General features: G+C 36.4%; 2 protein-coding genes across 2 annotated transcripts in view; both read left to right on the plus strand.

Annotated features, from left to right (window-relative positions):
• Positions 1 to 6: 6 nt before the first annotated feature.
• EMC7 (ER membrane protein complex subunit 7) overlaps positions 7 to 19,703 on the plus strand; it is a 25,796-nt gene continuing 6,099 nt past the window's right edge. The window contains exons 1-5 of the mRNA XM_010574208.1: positions 7 to 150; positions 3,256 to 3,375; positions 5,419 to 5,557; positions 6,075 to 6,155; positions 8,271 to 8,419. Coding sequence (XP_010572510.1) covers positions 3,371 to 3,375; positions 5,419 to 5,557; positions 6,075 to 6,155; positions 8,271 to 8,419 — 374 coding nt within the window. The 5' untranslated portion in view covers positions 7 to 150; positions 3,256 to 3,370. The remainder of the gene's footprint in view (positions 151 to 3,255; positions 3,376 to 5,418; positions 5,558 to 6,074; positions 6,156 to 8,270; positions 8,420 to 19,703) is intronic.
• The window catches only part of LOC104835936 (fibrinogen-like protein A), a 13,914-nt gene continuing 10,744 nt past the window's right edge, over positions 16,534 to 19,703 (plus strand). The window contains exons 1-2 of the mRNA XM_010574207.1: positions 16,534 to 16,601; positions 17,762 to 17,812. The gene's annotated coding sequence lies outside the window, so the exon portion shown is untranslated. The remainder of the gene's footprint in view (positions 16,602 to 17,761; positions 17,813 to 19,703) is intronic.

Consider the following 19,703-nt stretch of genomic DNA (forward strand, 5'->3'; position numbering starts at 1 on the left):
GGCGGGGACGGCGGAGTCGCCGGGCGGCGCGGGCCCTGGGGAGCGGTTTAAGATCGAGGGCCGGGCCGTGGTGCCCGGGGTGAAGCCGCAGGACTGGATCGCGGGGGCCCGGGTGCTGGTGGACGGGGAGGAGCACGTCGGCTTCCTGAAGTGAGCGGCGGGCGGGGCGGGGCGGGGGGCTTGGTCCCGGCGGGGAAGGAGGCGTCCCTCGCCGGGCTCGGGCCGGTGTCGCCCGGCGCCGCGGGTGCCGCTCGGAGATACCCTCCGCCTCCGCGCCCCGGGCACGCCTGGCCTCCCTCCTGCAGTCGGGGCCGTAAGATGGCGGCCGGCTGTGGCAGAGGGGAGCGGGTCCCTGCGGGTTAGCGGCCTTGCCCCGGTTAGCAGCGCACGGCTGCGGAGGCGAACGCCTCGCGTCCGACTGCGGCTTTGCTCGTCCCTGACTTTGTAAGGCACTGGACACGGCCGGGCCTGCAGTGGGAGCCTGTAGCGCTGTAGGGATTGCTGTTCTCGGCCTCCTGCAGACGTAACCAAATCGGTGACTAAGGCCGCTGGCTCTTCATCCTTCGAAAAGGTGGAACTAAGTTTTAATTTACAAAAAACACGTTTGCATTAAATTCTGGAGGGCGATGTTCTCGGCTTTTGCGGGTGCGAATTCTGACACTTTTTTTAAGAGCCCCTCCTTAGCTAAGAATTTACTCGTTCTGGAGAAATGTTTGTGGCAAAAAGTTAAGAGTTGTAGTTATCTATTGCAGTACCTGTGAAAAACTTTTTCACTGTACCAGCGAAAGCCATTTCAAGGGATATGGCTTTATTGCTTCACACAAGATCATGCAAATGTATGTGGAAGCTGTAAAGAATCACATTAGCAGTCTCAGGTGGTAGTAGGTATATTTAGATTAGCAAAGGATCTAGAGATAATAAGGCAGAGAAAATGTCCTCAATTAAAATTGAACTGATCTCATAGTTCGAAGAGTAGAAGCTAATTCTAAAAGAATTTTTGTAATCTTCAGTACAGTATAATACATTCCTTTTAAAATTATGTGTTAAAATGAGAAAGTTTATATGAAATTAAGATACACCATCTCATAAATACCAATCATTTTTAATTATTCCCTCCACAGTAGAAGTTGAACTGAACTTTGACTCTGGGAACTGTCGTTGGGTTAACACAACAGATTTTACTCTGCAAAACTTGCAGAATCTTGTCAGTGTAGCACCTGATAAGCCAGTACAACCATGTTGTGGGAGCCTGGCATAATTAGTAGCTGATTTAATAAATACCATGGAGTTGGTAAGCTTCCAAATGCTTGCTTGGAACTTGAGTTGTCTGAAATATGAGGAAATAGTCTTACCTAAGAGCATACCGTATTTATGACAGTGTAACCTAGATACCAAGCTCTATTGATTACATTAATTTGATATGTCTGTTTATAGGTGTATCAAATTATATTGATATAACTTAAATCCAAGCAATATTATGTCACTTGTTCAGTTTGATAAACATATTTGTAGATGTTGCACTACCCTAAGTATGGTACTTTTTGGCAAAAGTGCTTTAATGTTGGTTGGGATTTTTTTTGTCACTTGTAATGAGCACAGTACTGGATGGCAGTATATTTTTAGTAAGAACTGTGTTAGAAGAAAGAACGGTTTTCTTAAATAACAGTGATATTTCAGGCTCAGTAGAAAGACCCTTCACTTTTGGTGACAGATTTAAATGTATTTGGTATATCAGGAGATATATTTGTCACCATCTCTCTGGTAGGTTTTGATTATATATTACATGGATGTCATTCCAGTTATCAAAAAGAGGAAAATAATTATTTGACACAGCAAAGCTGCTTTTTGAGTATTTCAAGAATCATTCTCTAGTACAGGCATTTTTATAATTCTGATTGGTTTCCCCACTGTAACAAAAATGAAACTTTTTTTCTTCTAAAAAAGCAGTGTAGGATAGCACTATATGAAGTGAGAATTTGCTTTGTCATATAAATAAATCTTTAGAAGAAAACTATAATTTTATCAAAATAATACTCTAAAGAATTAAAAATTAAAAGGAAATTCCTAGGAAAACATCCTTATAGCAGTTGCAATACAAGATAGTGTAAGCATTCTTGGAGGTTCAAATCATCACATAAAGTATTAGTGAAACCCATCTACACAGTAGTGGTTATATGCTTCTGTCTCCGTGGTGGGAAGGTCCTTAAGTGATATACATCTTTGAGAGAGAAAACTTGTGTGAAGGACATAAGGACAAAATTCTTTTTGAGGGTTTGCTTTTACGAGGGTTCATTTATTTATTTTTTTTTCCTGATGCAAGTTTCTAATGTGTCAGGTTTTATTACTTTTTTTATTTCTTTGAACAACTTTTTTTGTCTTAACTTTGAGTCTTATTTTTTAGGAGAGGTGTCTTTTATATTAATTGTAAAAGGCTAGATAACACTAAGTTTTTCTTCTGGAAACTTCTGGAAGCATGTAGGAGGAAAACTACAAGCTTCTGTACTTTTAATTTAATAGCAACTGGTGCTGAAGCTTTCAGGTATCCTTTTACTAATATTTTCACCAAATATTGAAGTTTCATGTTTTAAAATGCAAGTAGTCTGTCTAAAAATCCCTTCTGTGGATATGTTCAGAGCTCTTTGTTTCCTTATTGTTGTGATAGAGCTTTCCAGCGTGGGCTAGTCCTAAAGGGAGCGATTAAAAGTAAAAACCTCTATTTTGCAATAAAGGCACAAACCGCAATTTTTGTGCATTGCGAGTCATCTCTAATATCTACCCACACTATGTAGGATGTCAATTTGGGTTTTTTTTTGCTTCCAGCAGAAGTATTGAAGCAAAGTAAACTTCATTGTGTGCGTACTGAAGCAAAGTAAACTTCATTGTGTGTATTTCAGAAGGAGAAGGAAGGTGTAGGTTGATTCTGCCATCATTTGAATACATGAAATCTAACCATTTCAAATCTTACTTTGGCTGTTAAATTATTCCTCCATCAAGACAATAGCTTGAGGGCATGAGAAAATCTTTAACGTAAATGGTAATTTCTGCTACTGTTGTGGCACACATTGATGAATGACCTTAAGGGGCTTGATATTATGAGTGCTAAGCAATTTAAATTTTCCTTTTGGTCATTGTTGTTGTATTAAGATTTATAATATTAAATGATACTATTACAGTTTCTTCTTTAAAACAAATAAAGCACCCTCTCTTGTGTATTGGAGCATATTGAAATGTAGTGGAACTTACTGTTTTTTTCAGGACAGATGGAAGTTTTGTGGTTCACGATGTACCTTCAGGATCTTATGTAGTGGAAGTTATATCCCCTGCTCATAAATTTGAGCCTGTGCGAGTCGACATAACTTCAAAAGGCAAAATGAGGTGAGCCTTTCCTGATTTGCTTCTGTATTGATCTATTAAGTATGCCTGACAGCACAGTATAAGAAGTAATATAGACAGTACTGTAGATCTCGTGTTCCATTTCAGATCATGTTTCAGCTTCTTTTAACATCACTTCTGGGAGCACATTTCTTAAAATCCAGTCTGATTTCCTTCTTTGTTTCATATGTATAGCCTTAAATAAGAGGAAATGGATAAAAAGAGTCCTTTTACTTGTTTACTCTTGTTATTTTCTTATGCAGCTATCCTGAAATAAAATCTAGTTAATTGCTTTATCTTTTGCCAATACATTTTTTTTTCTTCTTCCCTTTTTCCTCTCTTTTTTGGTAAATGTTCTGTCAAGACTTGGCACAATGAAATTCTAATTCCAAATTCCAAAAAATTTATGTTACGCTTCCATAAGATACTCCTTACAGTTACTGGCAAATGCTGGTGGTTGCCAGCCTGCAGTATTTCTGTAGCATTGTTAGCTATTTTTTATGTTATGGCCAGATAATGTTATCTCTAACAACTATAACTGTGCATCTGTAACTGCACACTATTCAGTAAGTAATACAGAAAAATGGCTATCCTATCTAATAAGGTGATTTTCATTTAAATGAATATGTTTGTAGTTAATTTTTTCTTTGTTCAGGTGCACATGTAGTATCTTAACTTCCAGTTTGTCTTTTACAGTATCTTATAAAATATGCTATTATGTTTTAGGAGTACAAACATCAATAAAAACACTGCAGCAGTATTTTTAGGGAAGGTTAAAAATTGAAATCTCAAACTGAAAACAGTGCAAACAGTCTGTTTATTATAATAATAGCACAATTTGTGCTTAGATTTTTTTTTCAAGCTTTATGAAATTTTTATTTTTGTACTTTGTTAGGCAGTATCTAATTGGCAACAATCAATATGTAATAAATACGGAAGGAACTTGGTGAAATAGACACAATACTGTGTATAACCTCTGACTTAGCACTGTTTTGGTGTCTGAGAACTAGAGGTAACAAATTTGACATTTAACTAAACTACTAGGGTATGTCTGCAGAGCAAAGTACCAGTGGGCTTGACATCTCTACCAGTCAAACAGGTAGGAACTATAATGAGGAATACAGCTGGGAGATGCACGAAAAAATGTGATACATGGGGGGGGAAACGTCAACTGGGCTTTTCTAAGGGAAATTCTGCCTTAAAAAAAAAACCACTGAAAACAAACAAAAAGATGAAACAGCATGTGGATAACGGATGTGTTTGATAAAAGCTACTTGAAAATCTCAAAAGCTTTGGAGGAAAATATGTAGTTATAAGGTAGGAGGGAAGGACATTCTGTGGATGAATATTTGGTGAAAAATTCAGAAGGAATAAATTATTTCTCTTGTAATGGGCAGAAGTCATGCCTGGAGTTGCTCAAGACGGGTAAGTATTCATAAATCATGAAAAATGGGTGAAGAGTGACAAAGTTAGATGATAGTGCCAAGTAACTATCTAAATACTAGGCCCAAGTGAAGAATACTAGTGAAGAACTATCAAAAGAAGACCTTGTAAAGTAAAAAAGACTGAGATTCAGTGTTGATAAATGCAAATTATGATAAATTGCACTACGGGGAAAAGGTAGTATTAACTTCATATATAAATAAATAATTGTTGCCCAGAGCAAACTCTGCTTAAGCTACGCTACACTGTTCAAAGCTGTACCTTCTCTTTAAACATTGCTGCTTTTCTTGCTCGTTACCAAGGTGAGAAAAAATGTTTTGCAGAAGTCACATTTGAAAAAATAGTTCTGATGTTTCTGATCTGCAAGTCTGTTTTCCATATCAAGCCTAATAGCTAGCCTGGAAAAATGTAGAGTATCATTTGATTCCATAAAGTATGCTGCTGAGAGAAATTAGCTTCTGAAAAGTGAAGCCTATCTGACACTGCCTCGCAGATGGTTTTGTGTGTAGTCTGTTATTAAAACTTTGGAATATTATTAAATTACCGTTATTATTTGTTAGAGATTGTATTTATATTTTTAATTATTTACATTTTGCTTATTAGAGCAAGATATGTGAATTACATTAAAACCTCTGAAGTTGTCAGGCTGCCATACCCACTCCAGATGAAATCTTCTGGACCTCCTTCATACTTTATAAAGAGGGAATCTTGGGGATGGACAGATTTCCTCATGAACCCTATGGTACGTACAAGCAACACACAAAGGTTAAAAGTATGCTAAGGATCCAAATATAGCTATCCTTCAGAATACCGGGAGTAAAACAGTTGAGAAAACATGTGCACGCTTTGCTCTTCTGAGAGGATTGTTTTTTCTTTGGTTTTTATGTGTTTACAAATAGAAGGTTTTTCTATGATCTCTCCTCCCCTGTATACTCGCTCCATTAACGTATGTCCTCTGAAAATAGCCCATAGTCTGGTCTAGTAGTGTGGAGATCAACATGTTGCGAGACTGTAGTTCTAACAGTTGAAAGAGATAACAAGCATTTACTTTAATGGTCCAACTTTGAAATCTATTGTTTAAAACATAATACTTCCTTATCAGTTTTCTTGCATGACAAGTGGATTGCTGTTACTGGGTTACTGACTCAGAATGCAGTAGTTCTAGAATTCGGCTGTTCAGCTAAATCTTTATGTCAGTATGTCTAAAAACGTCTGGAGCAACAAATAAGCTGAAGAAGTATTTGCTGTTTTCTGTGTAGGTGATGATGATGGTTCTTCCATTACTGATATTTGTGCTTTTGCCTAAAGTTGTCAACACCAGTGATCCTGATATGAGACGGGTAAGTACGTTCAATTGATACAGATAGAGAGAACAAAGATAATGAGATTTTAAGGTACAGAAAAGGAATAAAAACAAACCCAGACTTTTAAAGAAGTCTTAATGGGCATCGTTTATTCAGTTAATACAGTGTTGCTGTTCTAACAATGAATTCTAACATTTCCAACTCATGAATTTGCTGTTAAACAGCACAACACGGAATTAAATTGTTTGGCACAGCTTTGAAAGTATTACAGTATGAATGGTGTTTTCCTGAGTTTTAGAGCAATAAATATGATTTCTCAAACGCTATTTTTTTCTATAGATTTCCAATGCACTATGCTTAAGCCTAGCACTTTGGGTTTAGACATAATTTAATAAGCATCAGGTGTGTTGAGAAGAGTATGATGTGGGGTTCTCTTATCCATCAACCTAAATCACATAGTTTACAAGACTGTTAAATCCAGATGTCACAATAGTGTATATGATATGGAGTCTTAATGTAGTCAATAAATTATCTGATTTATTGTTGTTTCATCATGCAAAATACCGAATAGCAGAAGGCTAGGACAAAATGGAGATTCAAGGTGTTTGTTAAATCTTTTTGTATTTTTAGAAGTATTCCTTGTCTGTCTTGGTGGCTGCTTTTTGAGGGTTTTGTTAATTTAAACTCCTTTTCCTCTAAATGACCACTGTCTTCAGTAGTTCTTTTTAGGTGTTTGGGTTTTTTTTTTTTTTTTTTTTTTTTTTTTTAAGTAATACCTATAAAAAGCATAGCAGAGCTATGTAATGCTTTTTTGGCTTTAATTTTGATTGAAAATATGATACAAAGATATACTAGATATCTGTGGCATGTTCTTCAAACCAAGCTGAACTTTAGAAGTTGAATTTTTTAAAAATCACTTATTGCTTACTTTTTTCACTGATCTGACACTGCTTACAGACAGGCCATTGTGGTGGTAAACCATCAGAACTTCTGACGATTTAGTTGTTACTAGCTGACTGATATGACTTGTTAAGGAGAAATTTTAAGTTGAAGGAATCTTGCTTGTAATTTAAATTAAAGAATAGGAGAAGGTAGTTTTTAAGAATTCGGTTGTAATGGCATTCTCTAGATGACCATGTATTAAATTCTTAAGTGTATATCCATACTTCCTCCAGTTTTCTTGTAGAGGTTATGAAGTTTGTATTACATTTTTCAAGTTAGCTTGTTTTTTTCTTTATGGAATCAGCACAGTACTAGTTTATACAGAAACTTAATGATTTAGCTACTGTAAGTACTTTAAGTACAGATGTAGTATAGATGCAATAGTAACGAAGGCTACCATAACAGCTTTTGCTTTGTTTGTACCTTGAAGACAGTTAAAGCTGTATCATGCTGAATGGTAACCAGAAGAGCAAGGTGACAATCCCACATTAAATTGGCAATTACTATAAGCGTTATCACATTGTAGATGTGCAGTTCAGCTGTTGTATGCATTAAAAGTACTTCAGGATTTGTTTGTTTTAAACCATACTAATCAGTCTTGTAGAGCCACTATGCTAAACTCTAAAGTTACATTAAGCTTAGCTGGATATACGGTCTTATATTAAAATCCTTCCTTTCATGAAACAAAGAAAACTTAGCTGCTGTACACTAATAGCTTGATGTTACAGAGTAGGGCAATAAAAATATCTAATCCCTTCAAACAGCTTCCAAAATTTTTTAGATTTAGCATAAATAATACTAATTTGAAAATACAAAAGTATGTGAAATCTGTAAGATCACAGATCTGAAAATCTAGACAAAAGCTTAAATTTTAAAATGGAGGAAAGTAATGCTGAAAATAAATAATGGCGTTTTTTCTTTTAGATTTTTTTTTTTTTTAATTCGGTGGTTGCCCTGTAAAACTGCTTAAGACATGGTTACCTTTTTCCGTACACCAGTGCTTTTAGTTTTGGGGCTTTATGTTTCTGTAGCTGGGCATTTGGCTGTGGTTGCATAAAAATATGTAGCAATATGTACCCTGGAGGACTACAAATAGTAAAACAGTATTTGGGAAGATCTGGCATCTTCCTGATATGATCTTTCAACTGATGCCTTAGAAACAGCCAGAACTGTTATGAGCTATTAAGGTTATCTAATCTTTGCACACAGGAAATGGAGCAATCAATGAACATGCTGAATTCCAACCATGAGCTGCCAGATGTCTCCGAATTCATGACAAGACTTTTCTCTTCAAAATCTTCCAGCAAGTCTGGTAGTAGCAGCAGTAAAGCAGGGAAAAGTAGTTCTGGAAAAAGGAGGTAGTTAAGTCTTCCTCCTAAGCCTGAGTTTGCACAAGTGTTTGTTATGTGGTATCATGTTTATTTGTCTTGAAAGATCAAAAAGCCACTACTGTAAACTTTAATCAGGCACAAAACACGGTATGCTACAACTGTGGTGTGTAGCTTTTTTTAGTCTATATAAGCTGTTTTGTACTTGACGGTAAGCAAAAGAGGACATGGCTTCAATACTGTATCTGTATAAAGTTACTGATGATACTGAATTAACTATATTGTTCTGTAGAGAATTATTGTAAATTATATGATGTGCTAAACTGTAATGAATGTCTTAATCGTAAGACAATGTATAAAAAAATTCAAAGATAACAGAAGTGGAGTTCAGTCTTAAGATGGCTTTAATGTTTTATACTTGCTATTGAGTTCTGAAATGAACAAATTCTCCTTTCAAAATTGAGTTGTGGGTTTACTGAGTATGTCATTTGCTTTATCAGCTTGTTGTACGTGTTACTTATAAAATGATTTTCTTTTACACTATTTGCTGTCTGTACACTTTAGTTCATGGACTTTCCACTTTTTATTGCCCAGTTTGATTCTGATCTACTTTCTGCTAAAAACTCTGGGCGGGGAAGAAATGCAAAGCATCCTGCATCAGAAAGTCTTTTAAGCTCTGTTAAGTTAATTATGAATCCAAGGTATCTATGTAACATGATGAACATTTATCTTGGATCTTCCCTTTCTAAATCACATGTATCGCTTCTGCAACACTTCTGGTTCTTAGTTTTCTGTGTGCTGTGCATTCATCTTATCAGTGGTATGATTTGAGGCCAAATACAGAACAAAATGTTTAAAATGAAAGAAAAAAACCAAAAAGGATAGTAGGAAGGTAAATCCCACTCATTTTTTAAATTATGTTCCAAAGTATATGGCTATCTCTAGGTATGCTAAGTCACTGGCAGAACTTTGAGCATACCTGTGTGTCTGTAGTGCAGTATCTTTTCAAGCTACCCAGTAACTTCAGAGAAGAGTTGAAAAAAATTGTTCTCCACTAGATGAACATTTGCAAATTAAAATGACAGCAACACCTGCCAAACCCCATTAGCAACTGTCCATAAATTTGTTTGTTTTAGCATAAATGCTGTTCCTTTCTATTTTTACAATTGCTAACTTCTTAGGTAACAGTATCCATGCAGTATGGGTAATGTATATCTGATTCCAAAAATGGTATTTAACATTCACCTAAAGTATACCTGAAGCATTTATTTGTTCTGCCAAACACTTAGGAGGGCTATGAATTGTCTTAGACTACATACTTAGAAGTATGCTATGAAACAAAAGCTGCAAAATACTAAGTACTCGTTCATAGGATTAAGTCAACTTTTAAGATGTTGGAGAAGAAATAAACCAATGGTTTTTGGACAATGAAAGATTTCAGTCTTTGCAAAATAGGCTGCACATTTTTGGTCTTGTTTTTTGTTTTGCTTGAGTGGTCTTTTTGTTTTGTATATTAAGTGAAATACTTACAATAGAGACAAGAGGATATTTGGATATTCTTGCCAGAAGGATTTACTGAAATGAGTGTCATGTTGCCTTTGCAAAAAAACAAACAAACAAAAAATCAAAAAACTCCTCTTTCAGCAGTATCTTACTGAAAAATTCATAGGGAAAATGGGGAACAGTTCTTTGAAGATGGAGCAATTAGCTTTGTTACTATGCTGTCCTGGAAAGTACAAGCCACAAGTTACTTTTGTTTAACAGTAATTGGAATGACAATTAAATTGCCTTAACTTGTTTTAATCACAGTTTGTTCAGTCATTAATCATACTGATGCATTTTTTCCTTGTTACAAAGGTAAGAACAGCAATATTTCCACCTTTCATTGTGTCTGTTCATGGTCTTGATCCATCCTTAAAGGGCAAATGGAGAATTTAGGCCATGAAAAGATGAAAGTCTCTGAAGAGTTCAGAGTGAAAAAATTGACAAGAATTGTAAGGATCCTATAAAACTTTGGAAGGAGCATGTGGAATATCCAACACTTCTCTTTTTCTTAGAACTGATATATCAAGGTCCAGGCCATTTCTTTGTGCATCAGGATCAGATGCAGTGTACTATTTCCCTGCCTTCCTCAACAGAAAACTGTGCCCCACCCCCAGAAACCTGTTATCTGAACAATCCAAGCCCCAAAATCCTGTTACCTAATGTTATTCCCCTCCTTTTCAGACACCTTTGTGATAAAGTGATTTGTAGAAGTGTATTGGTCTGCTGCTGAATGCTAGTTACAATGGTTCCAACTTTTTTTTTTTTTTTTTTTTTTTTAAATTTAGAGCTGGAATCTGTGTGTGTCAAGTGAGAAAAGAGGTTCCTGCCAGAGTGCTTTAGTCACTTAAAGTCGCTTGGGCACTTAAAAGTTGTAACGTGGTCTTGGGCTATCATAAATGCCACTAGGCAAAGCTTATTTGATAGCTTTCCTATTGCAGTTACTAGTATAATGCAAGATTGTCTTTCTGCAGAAAGAAAATGTTTGGTATAGTTCAGTTGTAATTCTTTGTCCTTATTTACAGATTTTTAGTAGCCTTTCTTCTGTGTTAGGTGTGACATCTCTGTTTTCCCAAAAAAACCAGCTGCCTTTTAGTGAGGATACTTGAGATAATGTAAGGCAGACAGTAAGTTGAAACACCTCAGAACAGAAATTAAAGATGTACAGAATCTGGTTGGACTATAGACAAGCTGATTTCCTCATTGCCAAAAGGAGGAAGACCGGCTCCCTCAGCTTGGACTGTATAATCCTGCTGCTTTCTGGCTACAAGTTCTGGTACTTCTCAGGCTTTGCCATTTGTTGACTTAACGAGAAATTTGTCGATACTTCTGCTAGATTTCTGTTATTATTATTTCTGTTTTTAGAGAGTTAAATCAGCTCACAGAAGGATCAAATACCAGAACCAGCAGAAAGTAAGCACTAGAGGCATGCAGTTAGAAGCAGGAGCTCTTCTCTGTTTCAGGCAGTGAGTGAGAATAATACAGTCAGCTCACTGCATCTTACGGATTTGTAGCCTAAGAGCTCATTTAGTCATGTTCTGAATGAGTGGGCAACTCTGAGTTTATGACGGGCTGTGTAGAAGGGAGAGGAGACGTATTTTGCTTAAGTCTTTTTCAACTATTAGTCATTTAAGATGGCCTGGAAAGTGTTTAGAACAGTTTTAAGTAATTTTATCAATTACTTCATCAAAGATGCTTCCATTCTTCACATGTAAGGAAGAAATTTGATATATAGATATCTCACCTCATTTTTAAACAAAGGAAATATTTGTTGGTGCTCTTTTTGATGAAATAGGGATGATAATGACTCTGTAAATGGGGTGTGTATTGCTTCAGAGGGAAAGGCTGGTTTGTGGTTAAGATTTGTATTTGTGAAGAGGACTTAAAACTCTAGAATCAAGTGCCTTGGGTTCTGACGCAACTGTCAGGATTTGTGCAAATCATTTATGATTTCTGTTTTAGTTTCTTGTGTGTGAAGTATGAGAAGCTTGTCTCACAAAAGTAATTGTAAGGATAAATTTAGTAGTGAATATTGGGTACTCAGAGAGTGTGGCTATGAGCTTACTGAAGAAAATCCGGTAAGTAATCTTAAAGAGCACCTTTATTAAGCATTTATATGTAGTTCTTTATACATATTTATTAAACCAACCCTTTTAAGAAACCACATGTCAAGATTTCAAAAGTAATCTAGGTAATTTAAGTACATACTCTTCCAATTTAGTGAAAAGTGTATTAAATCACTAAGATCCATTTAAACATCTCCACTGGGTGTTAATGGACCTTTAATTGCATAGAAGTTGTGTGTGATCAGTAGCTCAAAGAGGGCAAAGTTTGTTTTACAGCTTGTTAAAAGGATCCTATTTTTGCAGGCTAACAGTGATAGCAGTACCTTAAGGTACTAAAAGGATTTAACTTTAATTTTTAAGACATCATGTCTGACCTTAATCCTGTTGCTATTAATTGTAGATGGTGAATTTGTATTCCTATGATTTTTTTGTTTAATTTGAAACTTCTTTTAGGAAAATAATCAATATGAAATATAAATAATAGTAAATACTTAGTGGCAATGCATGTTTTTCATTCTGATGTGTCAGAATGAAATATGGATATATATGGCTATATAGTACGCTTCTTTAATGAACTGAAGGACAATAGAAGTGTTTACATCTACTATTGATGTGCTAAAGAATACAGAAAGAACTTAAAATTTTGAACTTCAGTGGAAAAGCAGATTTACTGAAGAAAGTATGTTGAAAGGTTAAAAAAACGTGCACATTTTGCACATTCTTAGGCAAGAAAAGCACGAGATGCACCTGTGGTGCACAGGGCATTGGGAAGTGATAGTCTGCCAATGGACTGACTACAAAACACATTATTACACTTTAAGTGCCAAAAAGCAAGCAGTATCAATTGTGGGAAAAAAGTAGAATTTCAAAAATTTTACTGCTTTCATCATTTCAGTGTCTGTAAAGACAGGACCTTAGATCTTAATGACTCTTTTGAAGTTGATACTGTGTGTAAAATCTGGTGATTCAGACCATAAAATAATACAACATTCAGGGAGCTTTTAGTCACAAAATTGTCTGTAGGAATAGTATTGAGTTTTAGTCTATTTTCAGGTTAAGCTAGTGAAAGCTGCTTGAGGTCACAAATGGGGGGGGGGGGGGGGGGGTGTTTTTTTTTTTTTTTTCAAAATCCATAAAGGATTATGAATCCTCTATCATAATAAATATTGATTCTTCAGGAAAACCTGTCTACTTTTGAAATTACGAGGTTATTCCTTCAAATTATGCTGGCAGTGAACCTTGTGTAATACTTTGTTTCCAATAAGGTTATGAAGATTTAATGACAATATAATTTTCTGTGCAAGTGGAACTTAGCTACTTAGCTCTTTTATTGATGATGCACAAAAACAGATTACAGTTGAGCTCATTTTTATTATGTATTTGGTTCTGCATGACTGATAGGAGTAAAAATTAATTAAAGACTGTCATTCAGTCAAGGGCAAATGGTAGTGAATATACAACAGAAAGAAAACCTTTCATGGCATTTTTTGACCAAAACTGGGTTTTGAACTGATTCTTTAAAGCTGATGACAAACAGCACAAAGTAATATAAAAGGTGGTGAAACTCATTTGAAAACAGAGCAAGTAAAAAAGTAAAAAGGTTTTTAATAGAATATTTTCTGTTTGAAATATTAGAATGTTCTCAGAAGCTCTCTGGATTCTTTAAGGATCTTGCTGTCTGGTACACACGGGTGTACCGTTTCCCTTTGTGTTTCAGACTGGAGACTAGGACACCCAAGCTCATAGTCACCCAAGCAGGGCACAGGACTGCTGTTTACCATGCAGATGCAAGGAGAATCCAGTTAAATACTCAGACTAATACTTCCCATTCCTGGGATCAGAACAGAATAAGACTTTGAACTAATTTTTGGGAGTGGGGAGAAGTGTTTCTTTTCCTACCAGTTCATTTTCTCAGCCTTCTATAGATGTGGTTCAGATTGCTTCAGCATGGCAGGTGGGAAATGTGTAAGCTGTATTAATAAAGATTTAAGTTCTTGACTGTGGTAGTTAGTAGAACACACTGAGGAGAAAGAGTATCTGACAAGATTAAGCCTCCTGATGAGGTTGTATTTTTGCAGTGCTACACATTCTCTCTTACAAAGAGGAGGAGATCAGATGAGAGGTGGAACAGTTCCTAAAAGACAGGCTTATAGTGGAGTAAGTGCAGCATCCATCATCATAATTACCAAAAGTGATGAGGATTGAACCATGGTGGTGTTACCGGGTATTGTGATTAAAGGATCCAGATGGACCTTTTGTAAAAATAATACTTCTACCTGTAACTTTGTAAGGGTCCCCAAAATGTTAAGCATGTGGTAGACAGTTGGTAGAGATTCCTTGAGAAACCTTATCTTGTCATCCTCCAATTTTTTGATTTGAATTGTATTGCTGATAGTCCCTCTTTTGTTTTGGTTTGTTTTCCTGCTAATTCTATTCACGTGGTATTTACACAAAGGTTTTCACTCCTGTGTGCCCTTCATTTTTATGAAGACTACAAAGGTCTTCTTGAAATTGCTATAGCAAAATCTATTCAGCTGGTGCTGGCAGAAGTAATTCTATACTTCACTTGTGCTTTCAAGTGTTTCAGTGGTAGCAACCAATTATTTCTATCACCAAGTAGCTAGCTAATGGTGGAGAGGTCATCTGTCCTGGAAAGAGCTGTGCTTTCTTTGTAATACGTTTGAGGCTTATTTTATTGTAGGGGTTTTTTCAAACCCTTTAAGCGTACCCTGAGGAGAGTATTAGAAAGACGGTACAGAGTCAGCCACAGTTCACTGAAAATACAAGAGTTTAACAAAATGCACTGTTTACAGTTTTTCCTTTGGGGGGGGAAGAGGGAAGAAGAGAATGTCTAGAGGGCCTGGGTAGCTCCTCATGAAAAATGTCAACTTAAATCCCAGTACCTAACACTGAAAGTCACCTGCTGCTTTCAGCCCACTTCATTGGTATCATATAGGAAAGAAACACTTGAGGAATTCTGCCTCTTTCAATCTTAAAAGTGTATTACAAAAAAATCTGCATGCTCTCCATACATTGTAGCTGTTTATGCACCTTTTAAATATGGTGGACTGAACTTGCCTTCTGAAGCTCATTAAGTGCCTTTATAGCTTTGCAGTACCTTGTTAGCCTTTTTTAATCTTTTGTACATTGTTCAAATTTGATAGCCTTTTTTTAACTAGATAAACTTCCACTTTCTCAAATGTGCTTCTTTGTAAGAAGTAATTACCACTATAAAGACTGGAATTTCTAACTTGATTTAAGCACTGTTTATTGGGTTTTTTTTCTTTAAATGGTGCTCACATTGCCTACTCTTTTCTTCATATATTTTTAATACTTTACATATAGTTTGTGTTTACATACTTTTACTGCCTAATAATTCTTTTATGTTCCAAGTTAAGAATTTGAATAAGCAGGTGTTTCTGCAATAACAACATGTGTTACTGAGAATATTAATACAGTTTATCAACAGAAGTCCAAACCATGAAATGGGCTCTGCTGTGTTTGCAATGTTTCTTTTGAAAGGAAGTTCAGTATTTTTTCTCCAGCCAATGCAAGGGGTATTGGTCTCGGCTGTTGAACGTGGCATTATGACTATTCCACATGATGGCCGCAGACAGTAGATGATGGAAAGCTCCTAGCTTACACTGTAGGAATGTACTTTTCACATGTGTATGGCCTTGTACTGCTGTAACACTTCCAGGTAGTCTCCTCTGAGTGACCATCATCTGTGGCCTAATTATGCCATAACAAGGAATGCTTAAAATGCAGTAGCTGGGAAAGGTCATTAAGCTAACCAAACTGAAGCAAGGGTAAATAAATGAGACTTTAAACCATAACCCTGAGATCTGTGCACGAACTTCCCTTAATTTCTAAATTTTATAGGTTAAGTTTCAGAATCAGTGCATTAAAGAGGTATTACAGGTTTTCTAGTCTGTATAGGTTCTTAGACTATAGGTTCTTAACACCTCAGTTCCTTAAAACCTTTCAGTAGTCATGGAGCAATCTGACTAATTCTTATGATGTGATCTCAGCCTGTCTCCTGGGGAGGATTGTGGGCAGTGAAATGTCTCGGTTTGGTAGACATTTTTTCTGCTCCCACCCTATCCACCCTCTGTGTATTATTCACATTACTGTCCATTTTCCTTAAACAACGCCAGGATCAAGAAACTAAGTCATGTAGTTAGTGTGAGACAGTGAGATCTGTGATAACACCGTTTCCAGGAGAGACTGATTCCACAGTCAGCTGCACAGACACACACGTTAGTGTGGCAGGTTATATGTATTTTGGGTTTGGTTTTTTGGTTTGTTTTTTCCCTGGGCTCATCATCAAACTGAGAATTTAATTTAATTAAAGTCTGCCTTATGTTCTGAAGCATTCGTTTTGTGATCCTTCCAGGTATTTCTTGTGACAGTATATTGCTCTATATGAAAAGCTGCTCTTTTTTTCTTGTTTTTTTCAGCAATGCTACTTCAGCTGTGAGGTTGCTAGAGAGCAACAGAAGTCACAGAATCTGTCTTTGGAAATGAGATGGTTGCCATGGCAATGCTCCCAGCTGCTTCTTGTCCCAGATGAGAAAATAATTTTTAGACTTTTACATTACAAGGTTAGGCTACAACGTTTTAAACTAAATGGTATAGCTAATTGATCCAAATCAAAGATCAATACATTGCTTGCTAAAAATCTTTGGGCTAATAATCAGCTAACATTGTTAAACCAAATATTTTTGCAGGTACTTATAAAATACTTTTTGCTATTTGTTTTTGATCAGATACTTGAGGTAAAACTGGTACATTGAAATGGAAAGTGTTTTCATCTTACTGATTTTACTAAATGTCTTTTTTGTAGTAGAAATTATCCTGAAACTGACTGATATCTAGATAAGTCATGTTTAAAATATGACTCTGAGTTTGAATCATATTTTGCAATATGCCAAATCTGGATCAAACCTGAAATGCTAGATATTTTTAAGGTTTACTATCTCTGAAGTCCAGGCAGTTGATGATGGAAGCGTTGGTTGTTTTGGTGGTCTCTAGTCAACCTCACTTTGAGCAGGATTATCCCCAACACCAGTTCAGTCGTGCTGTGTCTAGCCAGTATTAAAAACCTCCAAGCATGGAGGTTTCCCAGTCCATCTGGGAAAGCTGTTCCCATGCTGCACTGCTCCTGGTGAATAAGCTTTTCCAAGTGTCCAATTTGAACGTCCCAAGTCACAGGTTATGTCATTGTACCATATTATGGTTAGACTATGTGATTAACCATGATAAACAGAAAAGCCTGGTGAGGTTCAGATGAATAGTGACAGGCAGAGGAACCCTAGTTAACCTAATCAGTGAAAACTGGAAGACACAGACTTGACTGCTCCTAAGACTACCAAAGGAGAATGATTAGACTGTTGTCCCTGGTGTGAAAAACAAAGGAACTCACTCAGAACTCCTTGCAGAGTGAACTACTGCCTGCAGGGGACTCACTGTGGGTTGCAGGGGGAAGGGCACTTTGGAATTGTTTAAAGGTTATTATGGGACTGTGAGAATGTGTGAAACTTCCTATGGAATGTTTAGAGGAAGGACCAAAGGTTAGGAAAGGTAAGGATCCATGTGGCAGGGAGGAAGAAGCCTGGTTTGATTTCTTTCTTGGCTAGTCTACGCTGGCTGCTTTTCATCACCTTACCATCCCCCGGTTTTTTTAGTTCTCTTATTTTCTGAGTTTTGAAATGTAGCTCACTGTTCTTTATTTCTCTTAATTTTCCCCCTTTTTAAAAGATAGGCCTCTACTATGCCCACTGAAGTTCTCTGGGACATCCATGACTTCTAAAAGGTAATCATAAATGATTCAGAGAGGTCTTTTGCTAGTTCATAAGGTGCCTGTAGAATTTGATCTGTCCTTGCTGCTTTGAAAATACTTAACTTCTTCAGTATCTTTGAGAAGTTTTTCGCCTATTCAGGTCTCCAGTTCTATTCCTTCATTGAAATTAATTTCATTAAGTATCTGATGGCTGTTTATGAAGTCTGCAACAAAAAAGGTATCAAATCTGTGCCATTTGCCCTCCTCCCTCATTAAATAATGGATTTTTCATTTTGAATTCTTTTTATTTCCAATGCATTTACAGAATATTTGTCTGGGTTTTGTCCCTTGCTAATGGTAACCTTTTTAATCTTAACCTCTAATTTTATCCTAGTCTGTTATTGTGTTATTCCTATGTAGTCACTCTTAGGTATTTGTCCTTTTATTCCACTCATTTGCACAACTTCATTCTGACTTTCAAATTTTTAAAGAACTCTTGAACCAGACACTTTGAGTTCTAGTATTGTTCCTGCCTTTCTTCATGAGACAGTTTGTCCTTTCTCCTTCATTATAGTACCTTTTATTAATTGCCAGCCCCCTTAAAGAGCCTTTCTCTCTCAGACTCTTGGCAAGAGAGCATAGAAAATGGTTGCCTAAGTTTCTTGATCTGCCTTTTTTTTTTTTTTAATATATTGTGCTTACAATGCTGCACATACTTTTCCTTTCCTCAGAATCACAAATTCTACCATATTAAGAAAGGCATTACCTAAATTGCATTCCGCACAAATACTCCCCAACAGTTTTCACCTGCAATGATTGTATCTGGCCATTTCTGCCACCTCATTTACAAGTTGTGTCCTATCATACCCTTTTCCAAAGCTACCTGAGTAACAAGTTTTTCATTACCACTAGTCCTATCTGTCAGCTAACCAAACAATTATTTTCCAAGGTCTTCCACGATGATGGATTTGGATGTTATTTTTCAAGTTAGGTCCTACTTCAGTGCTTTTGTTGAAAGTGAACCCTTTTCAATTCAGTTCATTTTCTACACCTTTAGAATTTAGTCTATGGTTCAACAGGAAGACATGAGGAATATGTTTTAATGTTTACTTCAGACCTTGGAATATTTTCGTAGAGAAATCTGAAGGAAAAAAAAAAGTTGCTGAACATTTGAAAAGTCATGTTTTTAAGAGGGAAGCATTTGTTCTGTTTTATATTCAGTCAAAAATATATACCTTAGTTCATTTCCCAAATAATGGTTCATCTCACAAATAATGAATGTGTAAAAAGAGGTTTAGAAGCTGTATTGAGAATAGTCTTATGTGCAATGTGTATCAGCATTTAATAACTGCTGTGTTGTCAGACAAAACACACTTCATATGCTATTGCCAGCTCAGAAGTTCAAGAACAAGTGAGAACTGTTATGAACATTTTTTTTTTTGTTACTGATCTTATACAAAGATACCAAATTGCATTTAGCCAAGGTTGCAAAGCAATTCAAAGTCATTCAAAGTTGCAGAAGTATTTCTATAGCCTGGTTTTGTTGGTTGGTTGGTTTGTTTGTTTTCCCAAAGCAATCACTTGCGCTGTGCACCCATAAAGTTTCTTGCAGGAACGATACTCAGTGAGCCCTTTTTTATGTTTTATGTGTTTTGCCTTGTTAGAACTTTGTCTCTTGAGTTCCTTGGTATGCTGAACAAGATTATTGCATGAAAGTTAGCATTTGTACATGTTTCTGGCAACAATACAAAGCCATAAATCGCCCATCTCAAGCCTTTTCAAGACCCTGGGTACACAAGTTGCTAGCCTGTGTCAATGCCTTTCCAATAAGGACAGAGGCCATCTTGGGCGTAGCGATCACAAAATGATAGAGTTTTCAATTCTTGGAGAAGTAAGGGGGGGGGGGGGGGGGGGAGGGGGGGGG

Source organism: Haliaeetus leucocephalus, unplaced genomic scaffold, assembly GCF_000737465.1.
Source record: "Haliaeetus leucocephalus isolate CR32 unplaced genomic scaffold, Haliaeetus_leucocephalus-4.0 Scaffold417, whole genome shotgun sequence".
Taxonomy (NCBI): domain Eukaryota; kingdom Metazoa; phylum Chordata; class Aves; order Accipitriformes; family Accipitridae; genus Haliaeetus; species Haliaeetus leucocephalus.